We start from the raw sequence: 19106 nt of genomic DNA, 5'->3' as shown, positions 1-19106 counted from the left end.
ACCAGAAAGAGCATTACTGAAGGTAATTAACTTGTCCTTTGATGGCTACATCCAACTGCTAATTCCAGGCAGCACAGCAAGTGAGAAAAGTAATTAAAATTAACTACAAGGTTTGCAAAAAAACCTTTATTATGGCGACCCTGGGCTTAAAAACATCAATAAATTGTGGGAATCCTTAAACCCACACTTGTCACAGAGGTCAACATGTTTCAGCCTATGACCCAGACGGTGTCGGGCATTACTTCAGGACCTAGGAGTGCTGCTGCTCGATGTGCTCAAAAAAGAAAAGCCTAAATCATATTAACAATATATACAAAACCATACAGCGATCTCATGTAGCATCAGAGGGTGGAGGATCACTGACGGTAACTGTAGAAGACATGCAGAAAGGGCTGAAATGTGTCGACCTCTGTGACACACACGCGGGATTAATCATTCCTGCAGCACCATGCTGTTTTTATCCTAGCCCAGGGTCGCCCTAATAAAGTTTTTTGTGAACTCCGTGGTTAGTTTATTTTTAATTTAAATCTTTTTATTAATTTCAACATGAAAGTCACATACATTTTCCAGTTTTCATTTCGAGTAGTCATACAATGTTGCTTCACAATGGCTACGGAGAGAGTAGTTACAATCATAATACAGCAATGTCTCGCTCTCCACCATGTTGCATTTCCAGTTCCACTGATGGGGATATACACAGGTTTCCACGGTATACATTCCATTTGCCTCATTTTCTATCCCATTTTCGTGGACACCCTCGTGATTTAAATACTTCTGTTTCCACAATCATGCATTTGTTGAACTCTTTTACCCATATTCGGGGAGAGGGTGCACCCACCGCCCCCCACCCCCTCTATATCTCACGCTAAACAAGGGTATAGCCTAGCGTAGTTAAATGCTGTTCCACCTCCGTGAGGTCAGTTGGCGCCCATATGTTGAGACCTAGTCTCGGTGTAAGGATTATGTCTTTTCCCAGAGCATTTTGGATATGGGTCGTGGCCCCCTCCCATACTAGTCGCACTGCAGGGCATTCCCAGATCGTGTGAAAGAAGGTGGCAGTTTGTTGACATCCCCTAAGGCAGAGCGTATCTAGTCTAGTGCCTATCTTCACCAGGTCAAGAATGATCCATGTAAAAGTTTGAGTTGTATCAATCTAAAGTGGAGGGTGATGGCTGCTTCTCTGGGGGACATTAGGGCAATGTGCCATTCCTCCTCGTCAATGGGTCCTAGATCTATCTGCCACCCCTCTCAGAGTTGTGGAACGTGTCAGGTAGGTTATTGCATAGTTTTTGTATGTCAGTGATATGGCTTTTGAGCGTAGCGGTCCGTCAAGCAGTCGATCTTCCAGCGGTGAGGCCACTGGGACGCTTGTGAGACTGGGTAGAGCCATAATAAGGGCGTGTCTAACCTGCAGGTACCTGAATATTTCCCCTTGGGCCATATCATACTTCTCTCTGAGCTCCTCAAACCTAAGGATTGATCCCTTTTTAATCAAGTCTCCGACAGTGGAAATTCCTATTGTATCCCACCTCTCAAAGCCGGGTTGGTGACAAAGGTGTCCCAATTTCTGAGATGTGGGTCCAAAATATCGCCCCTTCTGAACTTTGGAGTATAGTGCCCCTAGCTATCCTGCTCGTTCAGTTTGGTACCTGTCCAGTAAATAGGCTGGATCTATAAAGGAACGAAATAGCCAGTGATTCACTACCATTAATTGTGATGCCTAGTAATAGAGCCTAAGGTCTGGGAGGGCAATGCCCCCATCATACCACCCTTTTGTCAACTTTTTTAGCTCGATACGAGGAGACCGACCGTCCCATAGTAGCGTCCGGACTGCACTCTCTACTTCTGTGAAGTAGGTATCTGGCCCGTAGTTAGTTTTAATCACTTTTTTAATTTGCTCTGCTGCCGTCACCACTCCTACATCCTCAATTGGGTATTTAGTATATACCTCTCCTAGCACAAAAACATCCCAGAGCTCCTCCCTCTCAGTAAGGGCCCGTATCGTGACTAGGCATCATGATACGAAGAGGTTCCCCAATGATGAAGCATGCCACCTATGGTGGGTGAGGGAAACCGTCCTATAAAAAGGACGCTATTTGGTGGTTATGTTTCCAGCTAGGCTATTAATGCACACAGACCCAAGGGTTTCTTTCTATGTTTGGATAACTTTATACATAATCATTATGTAAAAGTGGTAAAAGGTCATACCCAGATTTTGAGGATGTTATGCAACTTCCTATGCTTTCCCACTTCAAAGAGACAGAATATAATTATGATGTTAAGAGTTTACTTAAAACTTGGAAAGGGCACAAGAGGCCAGATCAAAATGTCAATCGCAATTTGGTGTTTGCTTATGACCTTTTTGTTTGCATTGCGCTTGCAATTTTTGCCACATATAGAATCTGAAGAACAGTAAATGAACTAAACTAAAGTAATTTTTGAAAAGACGGTCCTTTCACAAAGTTACTTTCGCATATGTCTGGTTACTTGTGGATAGGGTGACTAACCGTTGAGTACTTTGAAGAACTATCCTATAATTAAAGACTATGTCTTATGTATGCTGGTGGACTGGACCCTAACTGTAGGCCTGGAAAATGTGCTATTTCCTGCCCCATAATGTAGGGAGTGATTGTAACGAGAAAGCCCGACCGTCTCAATGAGGATTTGGGGAACAAATAACATAGCTGTCTACAAGAAAATTATGTTTGTTCCTGTAGGGTTGATAGTTAGGCTGATAGCTAATGATTTCTCCTTTGCCTTGAAATCAACCTCTTGGTCCTCAGCCAACCAGGAGTTAACCCTGAGTCCCATATGGTCAGTCTAGCCCCACCTACGTCTGAATCCTGTTTATATTGAATGCGGGAAACTGCCCATACCGCAAGCGACAGCTGTCATTGTGCTAATGTGGAGCCTCTGGTGTTAAAAAGTACAGCTATCTCCCTGGCTCCTCAGTCTTTTACTGCTGGGTGCCTACACATCACATTGTGGAGCCGGACTGTGTACAGCTATTATTCACCAAAAGAAATATTACCCTCATTTGGGCCATGAAAAAACTTCCAGAGTGGCTGATGACAAGCTGGGATATAAAAATCAGCATAAACGCTTGTCAAAAGATGACAAACAATAGTTGCACTAAGTGAACATGATAACAGTTCTTGTGTATGATATATGTATGTTGAATAGTATTCACACATATGAAAAAGTAACATTCCACCTTATGTATAGCATACATTTGAACTGAAAGAGCACATGTCCTGGACTTTTAGAGAGAGCCGTCTAAAAACGGAGGGACAAGCTTTTATGTGTGTCCCAATGCAGGATTAGAATTCAGCCTTTTCAGAAATCAATGTAATTAACACATTTGAATTTCTATGTAAAGGCTACATTAAATGTATTCCCCTTAGTGCCTTGTTGTCTGTGTTTCTATACTGGTGAATGTTGTCCTTTAAGTCATTCGGGGCCCCTCCCTTGTTGTGAAACTGTAGTCCTACTTCTACGTTTGTGAAACTTCCCAGTTTTTCATTTTCAAACTCAGATCACCCTAAAAGGGAGAAGAAGGAAGATAATATGAGACGGATTGGGAATGGGAGGGGAGAGTAAACAGAAAGGTAAAAGGTAGAAGAGAGAGAAGAGCGGTATAGACTGAGAAAAGGAAGAGTCAAAAAGGACAGCAGGTCACACTAGGAAGAGAAAGACTAAAGGAGTGAGAAGAGGATAGTAGAGACAGAGGGGACGATGAAGACCTAGATGGAGTGGGAGTAAGAATAGTGGAAGAAATGGACAATATACAACACACATTAATATATGGGGGTAAGAACATTACAGACCCAATGGGCTTTACTGTGCACCATTTCAAGAAAATGTTAAAAAAAATTGCTTGAGGGAAATGGAGAATCTAGATATGGCGCATAATGTGATTTTTCCGGGGCATCTGATTGCCCAAACGCTTTGCTGCAAACTTTGTGCAGGATCTGCCAAACTGTACTGAAAAGTTGCCCACTCTATTTAAGGATGTTACAAATAAAAGATGTGGCCTTGAAGCAGTTTCTCAAAGGCATTTACTAATATGTAGTGTAAAACTTTTACCTGAAAGGAAGTAACTTCTTTCTGGTCATCAAGTGTGTGCGGCTGGTCTTGCAGACAGCATATGAAAAAGGCGGTGTCATATCTTCTGCTCATTTTACTTCGTCCAAAAACTGGGGTTAGCCAGTTAGACCACTCATGCAAAGCCCAGATGTTTGGCATGCAATGCAGCTCTTGGCACATCTGTAAAAATTGGGAAGGATTTTCTTGAATCCTCAGTCTCCATGCACTGAGTTGATGATCATCGAAATGCACAGTCTCTGTTATTTCCTGACTGAGAGTTCTCCCACTGTCTTTAGGAAGAACAAGCAAAATACCAGATTCTTCAAAGGTTTCTCGAATTGCACAGATGCGGAAGGCTACCTCTCCTGGAATAGGTGACCCAAAATTTGTTCTGTCTGTGGCAAATATCGGAGCTCTTGAACTGGGATGCTGTTTCACCAAACCCAGTCCAAAGTTTGGTCTCTTCTTATAATTATTAAACACTTCAATCCATTCACTGGAAAAATCGGAAGAGTCTATGAGTCCACCTGGAAAAACGTGAGCGCTGGGCATGAAACTGCTTGTCTTGCTTCTCTTAAGTAGAAGCACTTCATAGTCATAGGCACTTTTCAAAGGCCAGCTGGGTCCTTTCTCCTCTGAGAGGGGTAATGGAGTCCTTTTTAAAACTTTATTTCCATTTCTAGCAGCTACAATCAGAGTAGCAGCTTCTCTCCAGTGCTTTAAGGCTTGGTTCATCGTGGGTGGAGCAAAATTCAGTAAGCCAACAGAACTCAGCTTTTATATAAGATTGTATAAGATTGTATTTCCTTCCGTTTCTGGTCTTGATTCATGGGTCGGTTTGTTTGCAGCACAGACTGAGTTCTGTAGAGATACATAAACAAAGAAAAAAGATTATATATTTTGTCATACATGGTCAGTCAGTCAAAATTAACTTTATTCAGCTAAATTAAAGCCATAAAAGTACAACAACAAAAAAAGAGCGGGTCATTCTGCACGCATTATAATACATGGATATATAATCAATAATCAGTTAAGATCCCACCGTTTTAACAACCACAAAAAAAACATATACAATAAATAAGTAAACAATAAAACCATAAAACAATTAACAATCATCATAAAAACCTACTCAACACGAAATTCATGGTCTGTAGCCCCCTTGGGGAACAACAAGATAAGATACACACCATCATATAATGTGACAATTCATACAAAATAGAACACACATCATAAAAACCATGGCGAGAAAAAAAGAATACATAAATAAGAAATCAGCCCACCATGACGTAATTAGACCTGGGAGTAAAAAATAGATAACATTTGCCCAACATACCCTTGCTCGTATTTACAATTAAAATAAGAAGAATTCATATCTGACAAGACTGCAACATACAGAAAAATAAAAATATGTTCTTGAAATTTTTTTTACATAACATGATTAGGAACCATATCCGCAGGCTGACTCAGGGGGAGCCTATTCTTATGTCTTATCGCCCCCGTTAGGAAACTGGCTACCCCAAAGCAGATCATAGGTGGCGCTAGCGTTTGTAAATAGACCAACGCTGGCCTAACTTGTACAAAATTACAGCCTCTAAGCAAAGGGAGGATAAACTGTGTGCGCAATAAATTGTAATAGGCACAGAAAAACTTATATGAAGGGTATCTTGATCTGAGAAGTTGTCACAGGGGCAGGGATTTAATGTGCCCTCTTTAAAATAGCCTCTAGCGAAGGCTAGAAGCCAAGGAATAATATTCAGTCTAAATCTTGTCAGAACAAAGAGATGATAAGGTTTATTTATATAAGATAGATATGGTTGCATCTGTTGGCCCGAGCTCAGTGTGACAAATCTTCTCACCATAGGTTTTTTCAATTCGTTCTCCTCTCTTAATCCTTTTCGTCTGTCTAAAAACTGCTTCTTGAGGTCTCTAATGGCCAGTGTACCCAGTCCTATAGGACTCAAGAATAAATCAGGGCAACCAAGGATTTCCATCTGATCCTTAATGTATTTCATCCAAGGAATGTCTAAAGCCCTTTTTAAGGTAAGACAGTCTTGGATGATCAGTTGGTTTAAATTTAGGGTCGGTTGGGCCCAGATTCTCAACCAACGTAGTAGAGGCGCAACCGCAATCTGATCAGAAATAAAACCCGCTCCCAGTTCCTCATGTATGTTAAAAATTGGGGTGGATGCGGGGACTGAGAGCAGTTACGCATAAAAATGTTCTCGTCCCCTTGAATTTCTTTGGTATCTGTATAGCCTCAGATGTCGCTGCCGTAGGTCGCCATGGGAACACACTTGGCATTATAAATTTTCATAAGTGCAGGGAGTGGTTTTGATCCTATTCTTTTTGCGGAGTCTAAGGTAGCCCCCGATGCTCTGACTAACACGTTCTTTTTATGCGCGCGCTGCGTGCACCATGAGCGTTGGTCATCGAAAAGAACCCCTAAATAGGGAAAAGCAGGGACTTTTACTAACTCAACTCCCTTGCAATAGAATTTAGCCTTCGCTGCCCTCCTTGAGCCTATGGTCATAGCATGCGATTTTTTACGAAAGAAAGTCAGAGAATCCCCTAGTTTATTAATATAGAGGGTGAACAGCAAGGGAGCCAATATGCACCCCTGCCGAACCCCTCTACATGGTCATTTATCATGTCAAACTCACTGTTGTAAAAAGATATGTTAAGAGACTTCTCATTAGTGAAAGTAGTAGTAATAGTGAAAATAAGCTATTAAGACATATGTCCATTAAACATAAACATCCACATCGTTATAAGAATATAGCAATCACTTAAACTATCATCCTAATATAACATAAGTAAAGACTAACCTTTGATGTTTAATAAATATTAGAAAACATGTCATGCCTATTGCAACGTATCACACAATAATCAAAAAATTCTAAGAAAACCTCCCCAGGGAGTTGGTGTAGCACAATTCCACTGTAATCGCTCAATAGGAAAAAAACTTTTTTCCTAGAGACCCCTCACCCACCAGGGTTGCGCCTTTAGTGGCATGTTTCATCATTGGGGTTCATCCCAATCCTCTACGGATTGAGGCGTGCTGCGACTTGGTGATTACGCAGGAGCACTTGTTGGTATGTTTTAATCGAATAATGAAAGTAGAGGGGAGTGGAAAAATTGGAGATTTAACATACCTGGCTATTTGGGCTAATATTTTATTCCTGTCCCTAGTCGGTAAGATTAAAATCAGGGGGTATGACTGAAAACATGGACTTTAATGAGTCCGTTGTTTCAGTGATAAGCAGTCAACATGTTTCGAGCAGTTCCCTATTGGCTCTTCTTCAGGACTAAAAGGGAACCTAGTCCCTTTAGTACCATTCCTCTATAACCGCTAAGAAGGATACACAAAGTCGCATGCAAAGGGCATACACTTAAATATACATACGGTTTCTTTGAATCATCCCGTATCTGAAACAACAAAAGAAAGTTTATTTAAAACCACTGGCTCATCAGCCTGGCTGATAAACCCAATTACGATTTAAAATCAGTGATATGCAACACCTCTATCATGCAGGTGCTCCATAAAGTGCATTAAGTGGTCACTCCTTGCATGTCAAGATCTCTTCGCTTTAACACAGTGATTGCCCAAGGTGGTTTGACTCTTTCCTCTGATCTTACTGGGTTTCGGGTGGTAAAGTCCATGTTTTCAGTCATAATCCCTGATTGTAATCTTACCGACTAGGGACAGGAATAAAATATTAGTCCAACTTGCCAGGTATTTTAAAACTCAGATTTTTCCACTCTCTTACTACCATTATTTGACTAAAACACACCAACAAGTGCTCCTGCATAATCGCCAAGTCACAGCACGCCTCAATCCATAGAGGATTAAGATGAACCCCAATGATGAAGCATACCACCAAGGGGCAACCCTGGTGGGTGAGGGAGTTTTTTTCCTATTGAGTGATTACAGTGGAATTGCGCTGTATCCTACACACCAACTCCCTGGGCAGGTTTTCTTCGACTTTTTCAATTATTGTGTGATACGTATCGTTAAGGAGGATAAACCTAGCCTATACCTCTACCTCCCTTCTTTGCTTGTAGTATGCCTATGGCAACATCAAAAAAATGCATATTCGCCAAAGATATAATTGCCTTCTGCCTTGAACAAATCTGATATTTAAAAAAACCTGGTTTTAAAAATGTACTATGCATGAATAAATAATAAGGACAATCAATAAGGGCATGGGAGATAAAATATTAAATTTTTCAAAAACATTGAAACATTCCATTACTATCCCAAGTCCTATTGTACAATTCAAGTGGAGAGAAGATCGGGTTACAACTAAGCTGCATTTTTAGTAGTTCTACGCGCAGTTTGGAGTTGGGGCTAGTCAAATAGGGGAAAAAAAACTGCCTGACCAAGGGTGTTGATTGCAAACATTAAGGGGAGTTTCTTAGAAAAATATTCCATGTCCAGCTTTTGGCAAGTGTTGCGCAATGGTACCTGTGTTCTTATTATACCAAAAGTACTATGCATGGTTCAAATTTAATTAATTCTTTTGATACAACTTTCACTTACAAAAATCTCTTCCAAACATATTTTCAATATTTTTGATGCCTTTTCACATAAAGACATGAGCCTGCCATAAGGTATCAAGTTGTAAGATTAAATTCTCGCTGTATACTTTGAACCACGGTACCTAAGCATACGTTTTAACACTACACTCCCTACAGCCTCCAATATGTTTCTAGCTTCTAACAACAAAATCTCTGCTCCATACAGGTCAGTGGCTGGATTTTACTTTCAAAAGCTTTCATAAGAGGAGCTAATAAGAAACCCCCATATGTATGACCGTTTGTAACAGGGCTCTTGTCCTTGTTATTTTCATATGGTCAGCCTATTTCCATTTTTTCTTAAACAGCAGACTGTATAAGATCATTATGAAGTTGATGCATATTTTTAATTATTATAGATACCCCTGACGAAGGTCACTGAATGACCGAAATGCATTGGGTGGATTTATTAAGACGGAGGAATCAAGTTTCTCATACATGCCTGTGAACAGGCCCGGATGGGTAATTCTGGTGCAAATTAAATGCGTGAAATAATGGAAATTTGAATCTTTGACGTGACGGACAAGAATTATGAAACTTTGGAAATAAATGGATAAACTTTTGCTACACTACTGGTTACGTGTTTACTTGATTCACAAATGTGTACCAGGCTGTGCAACTCTTCTGTGATTCGGAAAACTGCGTATCAATACTCTTTGATGAACTTTAAACTTGCGCAATTGGGATGGAGCACAAAAAGAGTGTATGCACGCCAACATTGAGAAAAAAATGCAAAGGAACTTGTGTACAATGAAGGGTGTGCTTCAGGTCCATTAAAAATGAAGTTTGTACTGCCGTTACAACCCTGTCAGCACCCCAAGATAAGGAACGTTTAAAATTATAAACAACTTTATCACGTCAAAGACTCTCCTTCAAAAAGACACTCGTAAAATATGGCACCAACTATATGCGAGCAGATGTCTCTTGCACAGATGGGGCATTGTTTATGATTTATGTTATTATGGATTTTCAAATAGAGAATGTATATATTTTGAATACACGGGGGAATAATGAGCATTTCAATTAAGGTGTATTCTTTTGAATGTTGGTTGGGAGGGGGGAGTAAGCAAATCATGTGACTTCAGTTGTGCACAGGTGGGGAAGGAAACGCCCGATTTAAAAACAGTTACGTTGAGCGATTGAGCTCAGAAAGGTGTTTTAACCAAACTGGTGCAGTCACACTGTTTGGGAGAGCGTATGAATATTGCAGGTAAAAACTCGGGATGGAAATGTTTTTTCACAGTAGTTTAGGGGTGTTTATAATGTGTGGGTTGTAGGGAGGCAGGATAAATAGTGGGGTAGAGTTTCAGTAGTATCGGGAATGGTGTGTAGCACTTATGTCATAGTGTGTTGATGAGGTGTTAGAGGTATAAAAGGTTGTAAATTACTGGGGGATGATACGGGAAGCATGTTTGAATATTAGGTCTTGGGTAGGAAGGGGTGGGGCACGCATCTACAGCTGACGGTATTGAAAACACTAGTTTTAGGAGTATAGAGCACAAATCACGTTAAGGGGAATGGATTCATAATAAAAGGGTTAGAGTGGAATGTCTGCTGTATAAGATCATTATGAAGTTGATGCACATTTTTAATTATTATAGATACCCCTGACGAAGGTCACTGAAAGACCGAAATGCATTGGGTGGATATATTAAGACGGAGGAATCAAGTTTCTCATACATACCTGTGATTAGGCCTGGATGGGAAATTCTTGTGCAAATTAAATGCGTGAAATAATGGAAATTTGAATCTTTGACGTGACGGACAAGAATTATGAAACTTTGGAAATAAATGGATAAACTTTTGCTACACTACTGATTACGTGTTTACTTGATTCACAAATGTGTACCCGGCTGTGCAACTCTTCTGTGATTCGGAAAACTGCGTATCACTACTCTTTGATGAACTTTAAACTTGCGCAATTGGGACGGAGCGCAAAAAGAGTGTATGCACGCCAGCATTGAGAAAAAGATGCAAAGGAACTCGTGTACAATGAAGGGTGTGCTTCAGGTCCATTAAAAACATAGTATAGCGTTCACAGCTCTTCCTTCAAAAAGTTGAACCGGCGTCTTCCTAGTAGTGGAATGAGGGGAAATGAGATACGCCGTAATTCTGTCCTAAAATTCTATTCTCCAATCTAAATTATTGGCCTTGCTATCTGTATTTTTCTTTCAATGTTTTGTTCATCCTCTCAATTGCACCATTGTTTTCTGTGTGAAACACAACTCTTTTTATGAAGAACTCCACAGTCCTTAAAAGAACTCTCCATTTGCCTTGAGCAAAACTGAGGACAACTGTCTGATAGAAAGGAGTTGGGGTAACTTTCTCTCTTAAATATTTCTCCTAGAAATTTAGTTACACTGGCAGTAGAAAGATCACTCACACACACAAATTCCACCCACCTAGAATATGAATCCCAAAATACTATGAGGTAAGGCGAGGGATGTTCCCCATGTGAGGGACCCATAATATCAATGGCAAGCTCATCCCACAGACATTTAGGAAGTTCCCTAAATACCATGGGAATTTGTTTGGTTCTCAACAGTTTATCATTCGCACTACATTGCACACAAAGACTTCAAGAAATCGACTCGTCCACGCTATGGCGAGTCAGATTTGATCAGGGCGAGCTATTTTTAGGGCCTACTAGCCTGTTCTGGTGACCTAATAAAGAACAGGTGTTCTGTTCTCTCAGAAAGTGAATGAGCAATAAAGATGCCTTTAAATCTTGTTTTTATCTTGACACATTTGCTCTGCCTTCAGACACAAAGGTCAAATGTCATCTTATGTTTTACCATTTGCAGTCAGAGAAAGAAAATTAAACACAACTTCCAGGATAAAATAAGTAGCACATTTAGAGCATTTTGTAAAGTGAACAGTCTGACAATCCTGCTGTACGAAGAGTGTGAAATGAAAGGCTGTTAGATGTCAGTTTTTTTCTAACACACAACATTTAAATAGCTTGAAAATGAACTGTACAAACATTTCAAAATGTATTTTAGTAGTTATGAAAGCACTTAAATTTCAATTCAATTGGATGGATACTGAATATCCGAGTATCCATCCATTGCAGCTTTTTAATAGCATTCTCGTCATCCCATCTCTGGGATCACAAAGTCCTGTGATGACCAACCACTTCTTGGATTAATCCCCATTGTTTTTTCTCGACACTGCAATTTTATTTAATATAACCTGGTCCTGATGATGGCCTAAGACTTCTGCAGGCCGAAACGCCGTTGACTTCCACAGAGGAACTCTTGGCGCCCCTTCTCACGGATACCCTACTCATTTGAGACTTGAAATCTCATATCATTAATTGTCGTAGTATCCTAAATATGTAAATCTTGTTTTTTATCTCACTTGCCTGTTGTTGCGCCCACCACTCTCGCTGTATATACCACGTCAAGTGTCACTTGCGCCATCACTATACTGCACAAGCACTTGTCCACAGTATTTTGTTGGTTACATGTAATTTAATGTAACGCAGTGCTACTGACCCATGTGCTTGAACATATGAAGTTCAATATATCCAACATGTCTACCATTTGAAATATACTCTACATTTACATGGAAATGCTTCCCTGTTTTTTTCCCCCTATGGATTCAATCTGTCGCAAATAACTGTGCCGCCACACACACACACATATATATATATATATATATATATATATATTACCTACTGGCGGTCGCCAGTAGGTAGTTATAGTTAGGACCACGTTTCCATAGGAAATCCGCAACATTCTATTTTGAATAACTATTGCGCCGGTGGACGAATCCTCGCGAATTTTTCAAAATAGGTGGGGCGCTACGCTCCGCTCCTACCCTGAAAGTCTCGGGGGGATTCGTCAAGCGGGGGCTGAGATAAAAGGGGGGTCCCAAAACGCGTTTTTCCCATGCATTTTTCCATAGGACCTTTAGACACAGCTACAGCCCGAACGGCTGAACAGAATTACTTGAAATTTGGCAGAGAGGTAGTCCTCAGGTCAAGGAAGTGCCTTTTGTAGGTTTGGTGTAAAGCTGTTCAGTAGATTCTGAGAAAATAGCCTTTAAATCAATATATATATCTGAGCCAGCTTACGGTGCGCTTACGGTGCGCTTACCGTACGCGTACGGTGACGTGCGCGAGCGCGATTCTGATTGGCTCTTAGATCAACTTGGGAATTACAAAGGCTTGTACAGCATGTTTGAAATCGCTTGGGAGGTTGGGGGGAAGGAAATGTTTTAATTTCCTTAAAATACTCATTTGATGATTTGCTGCTTTGGTGGAGGCACTGATGTGTTTCTGTATGTTGAGATTTGTGTCAAGAGTACCGCCCAGTGATTTTGCACTGTCACTGTTTTATGGACTGCAATTGGGGGCTGTAAGTTGTTTTAACCATTCTTCGATTGCCATTGCCTGGTTGGGTGGGGCGATAAGCAGGAGCACAATTTTTCGAGCATTTAGTTAGAGGTGATTAGTTGCTAGCCAATTTTGAGTTTCCATTAGTGTTGTGTTCAGCAAAATGATGTCTTTTGGGGAGCAGACTTTGAGGTATAGCTTGGTATTGTCAGCATACATGTAGTAGTGGATGTTGGATGAGCTCAGAATTTCTGTCAGGGGCTCCATGAATGGGTTGAAGAGGTTGGACAAAAGAGATGATCCCTGTGGGACCTCCAGTGTGATTGGTGTGGACTGAGATAGAGAGAGATTACGCATGACTCTTTGAGATCTGTTTAGGAAGTAGGAGGAGAACCATTTAAGGACTGGACCAGAAATGCTCATATGGTGTTCCAAACATTCGAACAGATTTGCGTCTTTCACCGTATCGAATGCCATTGATAAGTCAAGGAGGACTAATAGGCAGGCTTAGTTCTGGTCCAGCATTTTTAGTGCATTGTTTACAATGTTTGTCATAGCAGATTCTGTGCTGTGCCCAGCACAGAAGCCTGATTGGAATTGGTCTAAAACACAGAAATGATCGTAGTGATTAGAGTTGAATGTGAACACATATTTCCAGGAGTTTCTTCATGGTAGGGATATTGGAAATACGTCAGAGGTTGTTAAGGTAGGTTTGGCGCGCTTTTATTTTTTTCAGAATGGGGGTAACTTATCTGGATTTCAGGCAGTCAGGGATGGAGCCATGAAAGAGGGAGGCATTGACAATCTTGGTCCAGATTGGGAGTAATGCGGGTATGATTTCCTTGAAGAATTTCGAGGGAAGAGGGTCATTGAAATGGTTTGATGGTTTCAGTCTAATTAAGATCTTATGAATGGTGTCTTCATCTAATGCTCTAAAGCAGTTCCTTGAGGCGTTGTTTTTGGGGTACAGTCTGGGAGAGCATACTGGTAAAAAAAGGCCTGGGAGGCAATGGGCAGGATGGAGGGGGAAAAGGATGTTGTTCCAAGGCCAGCTGCAGGTCATTTCTCATGGTTTCTGCAGAAAGAAGGAGGCGAATTCCTCTCAGTTTGGAAGCAAGTTGATTTCCACCAGTGTCTGACTGGGTGTGCAGTTCGATTGTGCTTTGATTAGATCAAATCGTTTTTTGGGTCAGTGTAAAATTCAAATTAAAATGAAGATAAAGAGGTTCCAAGTAGTTGAAATAAAGAATAAGTTTAATGTGGTATAAATGATCCCATATATCCAGCAGCCAGTGTCAGATGCAACTGACAGAGATGAACAGTAAGGTCAGTACACCAGGTTCTATCACCATGGTGCACCTTCAAACATAGACAAGATGCAGTACAGAAATATGTTAATGTAAGAAACATGTATATGTACAATATTACACACCTTCGCCCTATACACAAAACAAAAAGAAATTAAGCAAAATGCAAAGCAGAAGTACATAACATATCTAATGCATTAAAATAACGGGGACAAAGAAAAAAAACGTATTACATAAAATAATCATCAAATTTCAAAGGTAATCTAGTAATCCTTTTGTCTCTGGGAATATTGTTATAGTTATTTTCCTCTGCAGAATTTGTTGGAGACACATGCGAGGAAGGATCTCCCTCATTAACCTTTACCTTGCTATTTTTGATGATGACCACTCTGTTTAAATTCCAAATGCATGAGTCTTCAGTTTTGATAGCATTGGTTAATACTTTGATTACCCTATGAGGTTTTTGAAACTAACTTGAGGTTTTCCTAGCAAGAGGAGCTCTGATCATAACCAAATCACCCACTTTGACAGGAGTAACCCTAACAGCTTTTCTCTGATCATAGCGTACCTTGCGTGCCTTTATTCTTTCACTCTCTTTTAGCCTCCAATTATTACTAGAGGCTTTCACACCTCTTCTGGATTCAGTGTCATTGATCCATAAAGGAGCAACCGACGTGTTGGCACTTCTACCTTTGAGTAATTCAAATGGGGTACGACCTGTAATAGTACGAGGAGACACTCGGTAAACTTCCACTTTTCTGATAATCTCCTCTTTCCAATCTAGGCAATTCTGTTTGGCCAAGTCAATGGTTTCCTTCAAAACACGGTTGAAGCGTTCCACCATACCATTACTCTCGGGGTGATATAGAGCACACCTCTTATGTTTGATAGAACACCTCAATAAGAACTCCTCCATTTCATTGGAAACTAATCGAGTCCCATTATCAGTTAGTATGGTTCCAGGTAAACCTTCTCTACCAAAGACTTCCCTGAGAAACCCTATAACTTGCTTGGTATCAATACCTCTTGTGATTTTTACTTCTGGCCATCTGGAATGCAAATCGATCAACACAAAGTCATAATTATCACAACCATTCCCTCTAATGGGCCCCAATATGTCAAAGGCTAACTCTTCCCATGGCCTCTTGGGACGTTCCCTAATGACCATGGGCTGAATTCTAGGCTTCTGACATTTCTCACTCATGCAACAAGGTATGCAATCCCTTACAGGTCGTTCAACTTGCAAATCCATGCCCGGCCACCAATAGGTAAGTCTGAGTCTCTACTTCGTCTTAGACATCCCTTGATGTCCTTCATGGGCAATCTCAAGAAGTTCTTTATGAAGAACACTAGGAGGAATTCATCTAGTGCCTCTAAAGATAAGGCCTTCACACTCCGATAACTCGTTACTAACCAATACTTTTCACACTCACCCCTCACCTTATGATCCCATCCTTTCTTAAGCAATGAGGTAAGCTCAAGAAATTCTTTATCAACGGCACACTCTTCACGCCATCTACTTTCCTTCATTCCATCACTCTCAATGGCACACACCCATTCACTCAGTTCATCTTCTTCAAAATTGGTTGTATCATCACTTTGGACCACCAACCTTGATAGTGTATCTGCAAAATTGTTCTTAGCACCTGGTAAGTTTTAAATCAAAATGTTCGTTACGCTACGTACGCAACGTAACCTGCGTAACGTGGCGCAATGAAGTAATAAGCAGGAAGATCTTCTTGGCGAAGGATGAAGCTTGAGAAACATCTAACGTTTGCGTGTCCAGGACACGAGAGAAAAGAGATTTGTGGGTGAATGCGGTTGTAATTTAGTAGATGCAGCTTCACTGTTCAAACATCTATCAATGGCAGAAATGCGCTAATGCTTTTTTTTTTTTTTTAAACGTCTTGGTGAATACGGTTGTAATTTAATAGATGCAGCTTCACTGTTCAAGAAACAAGCTAATATTTTTGTAAATCAGTGACAATCCAATGGTCTCAGAAATTAGTGGCATTTACACAAACACTCCATAGCCTCAGAGGCACTCCAATTATTGCTTAGTACGGATAAAGAAGGTGATACATCACTAATTAATAAACAATGTCCATGAAATATCACCGTTATCCAATGGCCTCAGAACCTTAGTGATGTTCACACCAGCGCTTTACAGCTTCAAAGATCAGAGGCATTCCAAATAGCGCTTATTGTAGATAAGGAAAGTGATGAATCACTAATTAATGAAAATGTCCATGAGTTATCACCAAAGTTGTAATTTCAGTCAGCAGCACTCTCCTCACGCAGAAGATATTTATTAAGAAAGAGAGCCCTAACCGGAGTCTCCCAACCACAAAAATTAATATAAAGTTAACAGTCTTGAGGGTGAGATGTGCAGCGAATGCTCTAATATATGTTAAGTTTATTGTCTCAAAGAAAAGGAGAGTGTACTCACATCACGAAAGATTTTAAATGAAGAGGCCTTTATCCAATTCACAATTCAATGTTGAAGTATAGTTGATATTGTTGTTGTTGGATGTTGAGATCAAGTTCTTGTTGCATGGGTTGAGACCGCTCCTCGTCGCCAGTGTAAAATTCTAGATAAAATGAAGATAAAGAGGTTCCAAGTAGTTGGAATAAAGAATAAGTTTCATGTGGTATAAATGATCCCATCCATCCAGTAGCCAGTGTCAGATGCAACTGACAGAGATGAACAGTAAGGTCAGTGCACCAGGTTCTATCACCATGGTGCACTTTCAAACATAGACAAGATGCAGTACAGAAATATGTTAATGTTAGAAACATGTATATGCACAATATTACAGTCAGTTACAGGCTTGATCGAGTTGGTTTCTGAAGAAGTCTGTTTTTGAAGTTCTGATGCTTTTGTAGTAACTGTTTCTTAATGATCTCAGACGCTTACTGGATGGGCTTACTGGATGGGTCAGATCTCCATTGACGTTCGGCTAATCTCAAGTTACATCTTTCTGTGTTGAGATTACCATTGTACCATGGTTTGGAGATTTTAGTGGCCATTCTTTTTAGTTGGAGTGGAGTGATTGAGTCAGGAACTGATTCCATGGAGCGAGTATAGGGATTGTAAGAACAGGGACATCTGAGAGCTCTTCAGGGGAGTCAAGATGTTGTGACTGAAGAAAGTCAGAGCATTTCCGCCAATGTCATGCATGTTCCTTTTCCAGATTTTGGGCTTGGGTTGTTGTGCTGTGTTGTTTATCAAAACTTCTGTGATGAGGAAAGTGATATGGTGTTGGTCGGTCCAAACACAGGGTAGGATAGATATCATCTGAATTTAGTTCGGTTTTGCAGAGATAAGATCTAAAGTTGATCCTATGTTATGAGTAGGCTTGTTGCAGAATTGAGTCAGGTTCAAGTCTGCAAGAAATGTTTTGAGGCTGTTGACTGCTGAATCATTCATGAATGAGGATTAAAGTCTCTGCGGAAGACTTGAGGGAAGTGCTGATCAGCGTTTGTTCCAAAGGCTTCCATGATATGTTCAATAAAATCTAGCTTGTTGCCTGGAGGGTGGTATCAATCGATCAATCAAATACACTTTATTCGGTTTGTACACATTTACATTACAGGGTGGGATATCAAGTGTAACTTGCAGAGGGATTTTTTGTTGCATGAGATATCAAGGCATAGGTATTCGCAGGAAGGTAAGATCGAAGTTTACGTGTGTATGGCTGATAGGTTTAGGCTGTGCCTCCGCCTGGTCTATGGGGTCTATCCAGTCTTTTAATACTATGTTTAGGGGGGACTAGAATGTCGGAGTCATTTAGCCAGGTTTCCGTTAGGATTAGGACGTTAAGGTCACGGGCAAGGATCAAGTCGGCAATATCTCCAGCGAGGACGATCTGCATTTGTTTAGCATGCCTTTTAGTTGTGTCTTGTGGAGTACTGGGTTAGAATGTGAGAGGTTAATTTGTCTGAGGTTATGTTAGTTGACCGCACTATGGTTGAGTCTAGGAATTCTGAGATGGTTGATCTTGAGGACCTGGAAAGTTTCCTGACTATCCGCGTTCTGAGGGTGAGAGGAATTGTATAGAAGGAAATCCAATCCTTGGAATGTTGTGTCCAACCTGGGAACCACTTAGCTCATAAACACAGCTATATGGGTACATGGCACGGAAATCGGGGGTACTATAGGAAAACTGCTCCTTTACTTGTGTGATCAAACCCTCAAAGTTGCGCTGCAAGCGAGTAGTACTAGAGGATACAAAATATTAGCAGAGCAACGATTACTTTCGGAAAACCAAAGAGGATAATAGCGAAACAGGCTAACACAAAAGTATATGAAACAATAACTATTGAACCTTCTAACAGAAACGATCCTAGATTGACTCAAAAAAATTACAACACACTACTACAATCAGCAACTGCCTGCACAATAAGCAATAAACCTATCACACAACGCGTCGCCGAGCTTCACAACTACTGAGGCGCCGAGCAGTACAAGATGCTCATGATCGCTGCCCAATATCAACTTCAGTGCTCTGGAGATTAAAGTGGTTTTACCTCTGTTGCAGCCTACTTTCATGTGTCAAATGGGAAAGTCAAAGAAAAAAAAGACGGACGAAGAAGCAAACCAGTAAATAGGAAGAAAGGTCGCACCGGCACGACGAGCTCATTACTCAGAGCTCCAACAAAAGTGGCGGCCATCTTTGAACTACATTATAACAGTCTGCCTCAATTTCAAAATTGTATTCTTCAGTTCTGCCCCCTCCATTCTGTCCCCTTAATCGTATTTTATGGTTGTAGGTATATTCAAGGACGATAGGTAGAAG

General features: G+C 40.6%; 1 protein-coding gene across 3 annotated transcripts in view; it reads right to left on the bottom strand.

Annotated features, from left to right (window-relative positions):
- LOC146776116 (acyl-coenzyme A diphosphatase NUDT19-like) overlaps positions 1-18892 on the bottom strand; it is a 168041-nt gene extending 149149 nt beyond the window's left edge. For 2 of the 3 annotated variants that reach the window (XM_085637636.1, XM_085637635.1), the window contains exons 1-3: positions 18838-18888; positions 16757-16898; positions 4087-4947 (exon numbers count right to left, since the gene is read on the bottom strand). In XM_085637636.1, coding sequence (XP_085493762.1) covers positions 4087-4821 — 735 coding nt within the window. In that variant the 5' untranslated portion in view covers positions 4822-4947; positions 16757-16898; positions 18838-18888. Of the gene's footprint in view, positions 1-4086; positions 4948-16756; positions 16899-18837 lie in introns of all 3 variants that reach the window. The other variant, XM_085637637.1, reaches the window with a different exon arrangement.
- Between the last annotated feature and the right edge of the window lie 214 nt (positions 18893-19106).

The sequence above is a fragment of the Triturus cristatus genome, chromosome 12 (genome assembly GCF_964204655.1).
Source record: "Triturus cristatus chromosome 12, aTriCri1.1, whole genome shotgun sequence".
NCBI lineage: Eukaryota > Metazoa > Chordata > Amphibia > Caudata > Salamandridae > Triturus > Triturus cristatus.
The sequence above is the reverse complement of the archived record's forward strand: the minus strand, read 5'-3'. Positions and strand labels throughout refer to the sequence as shown.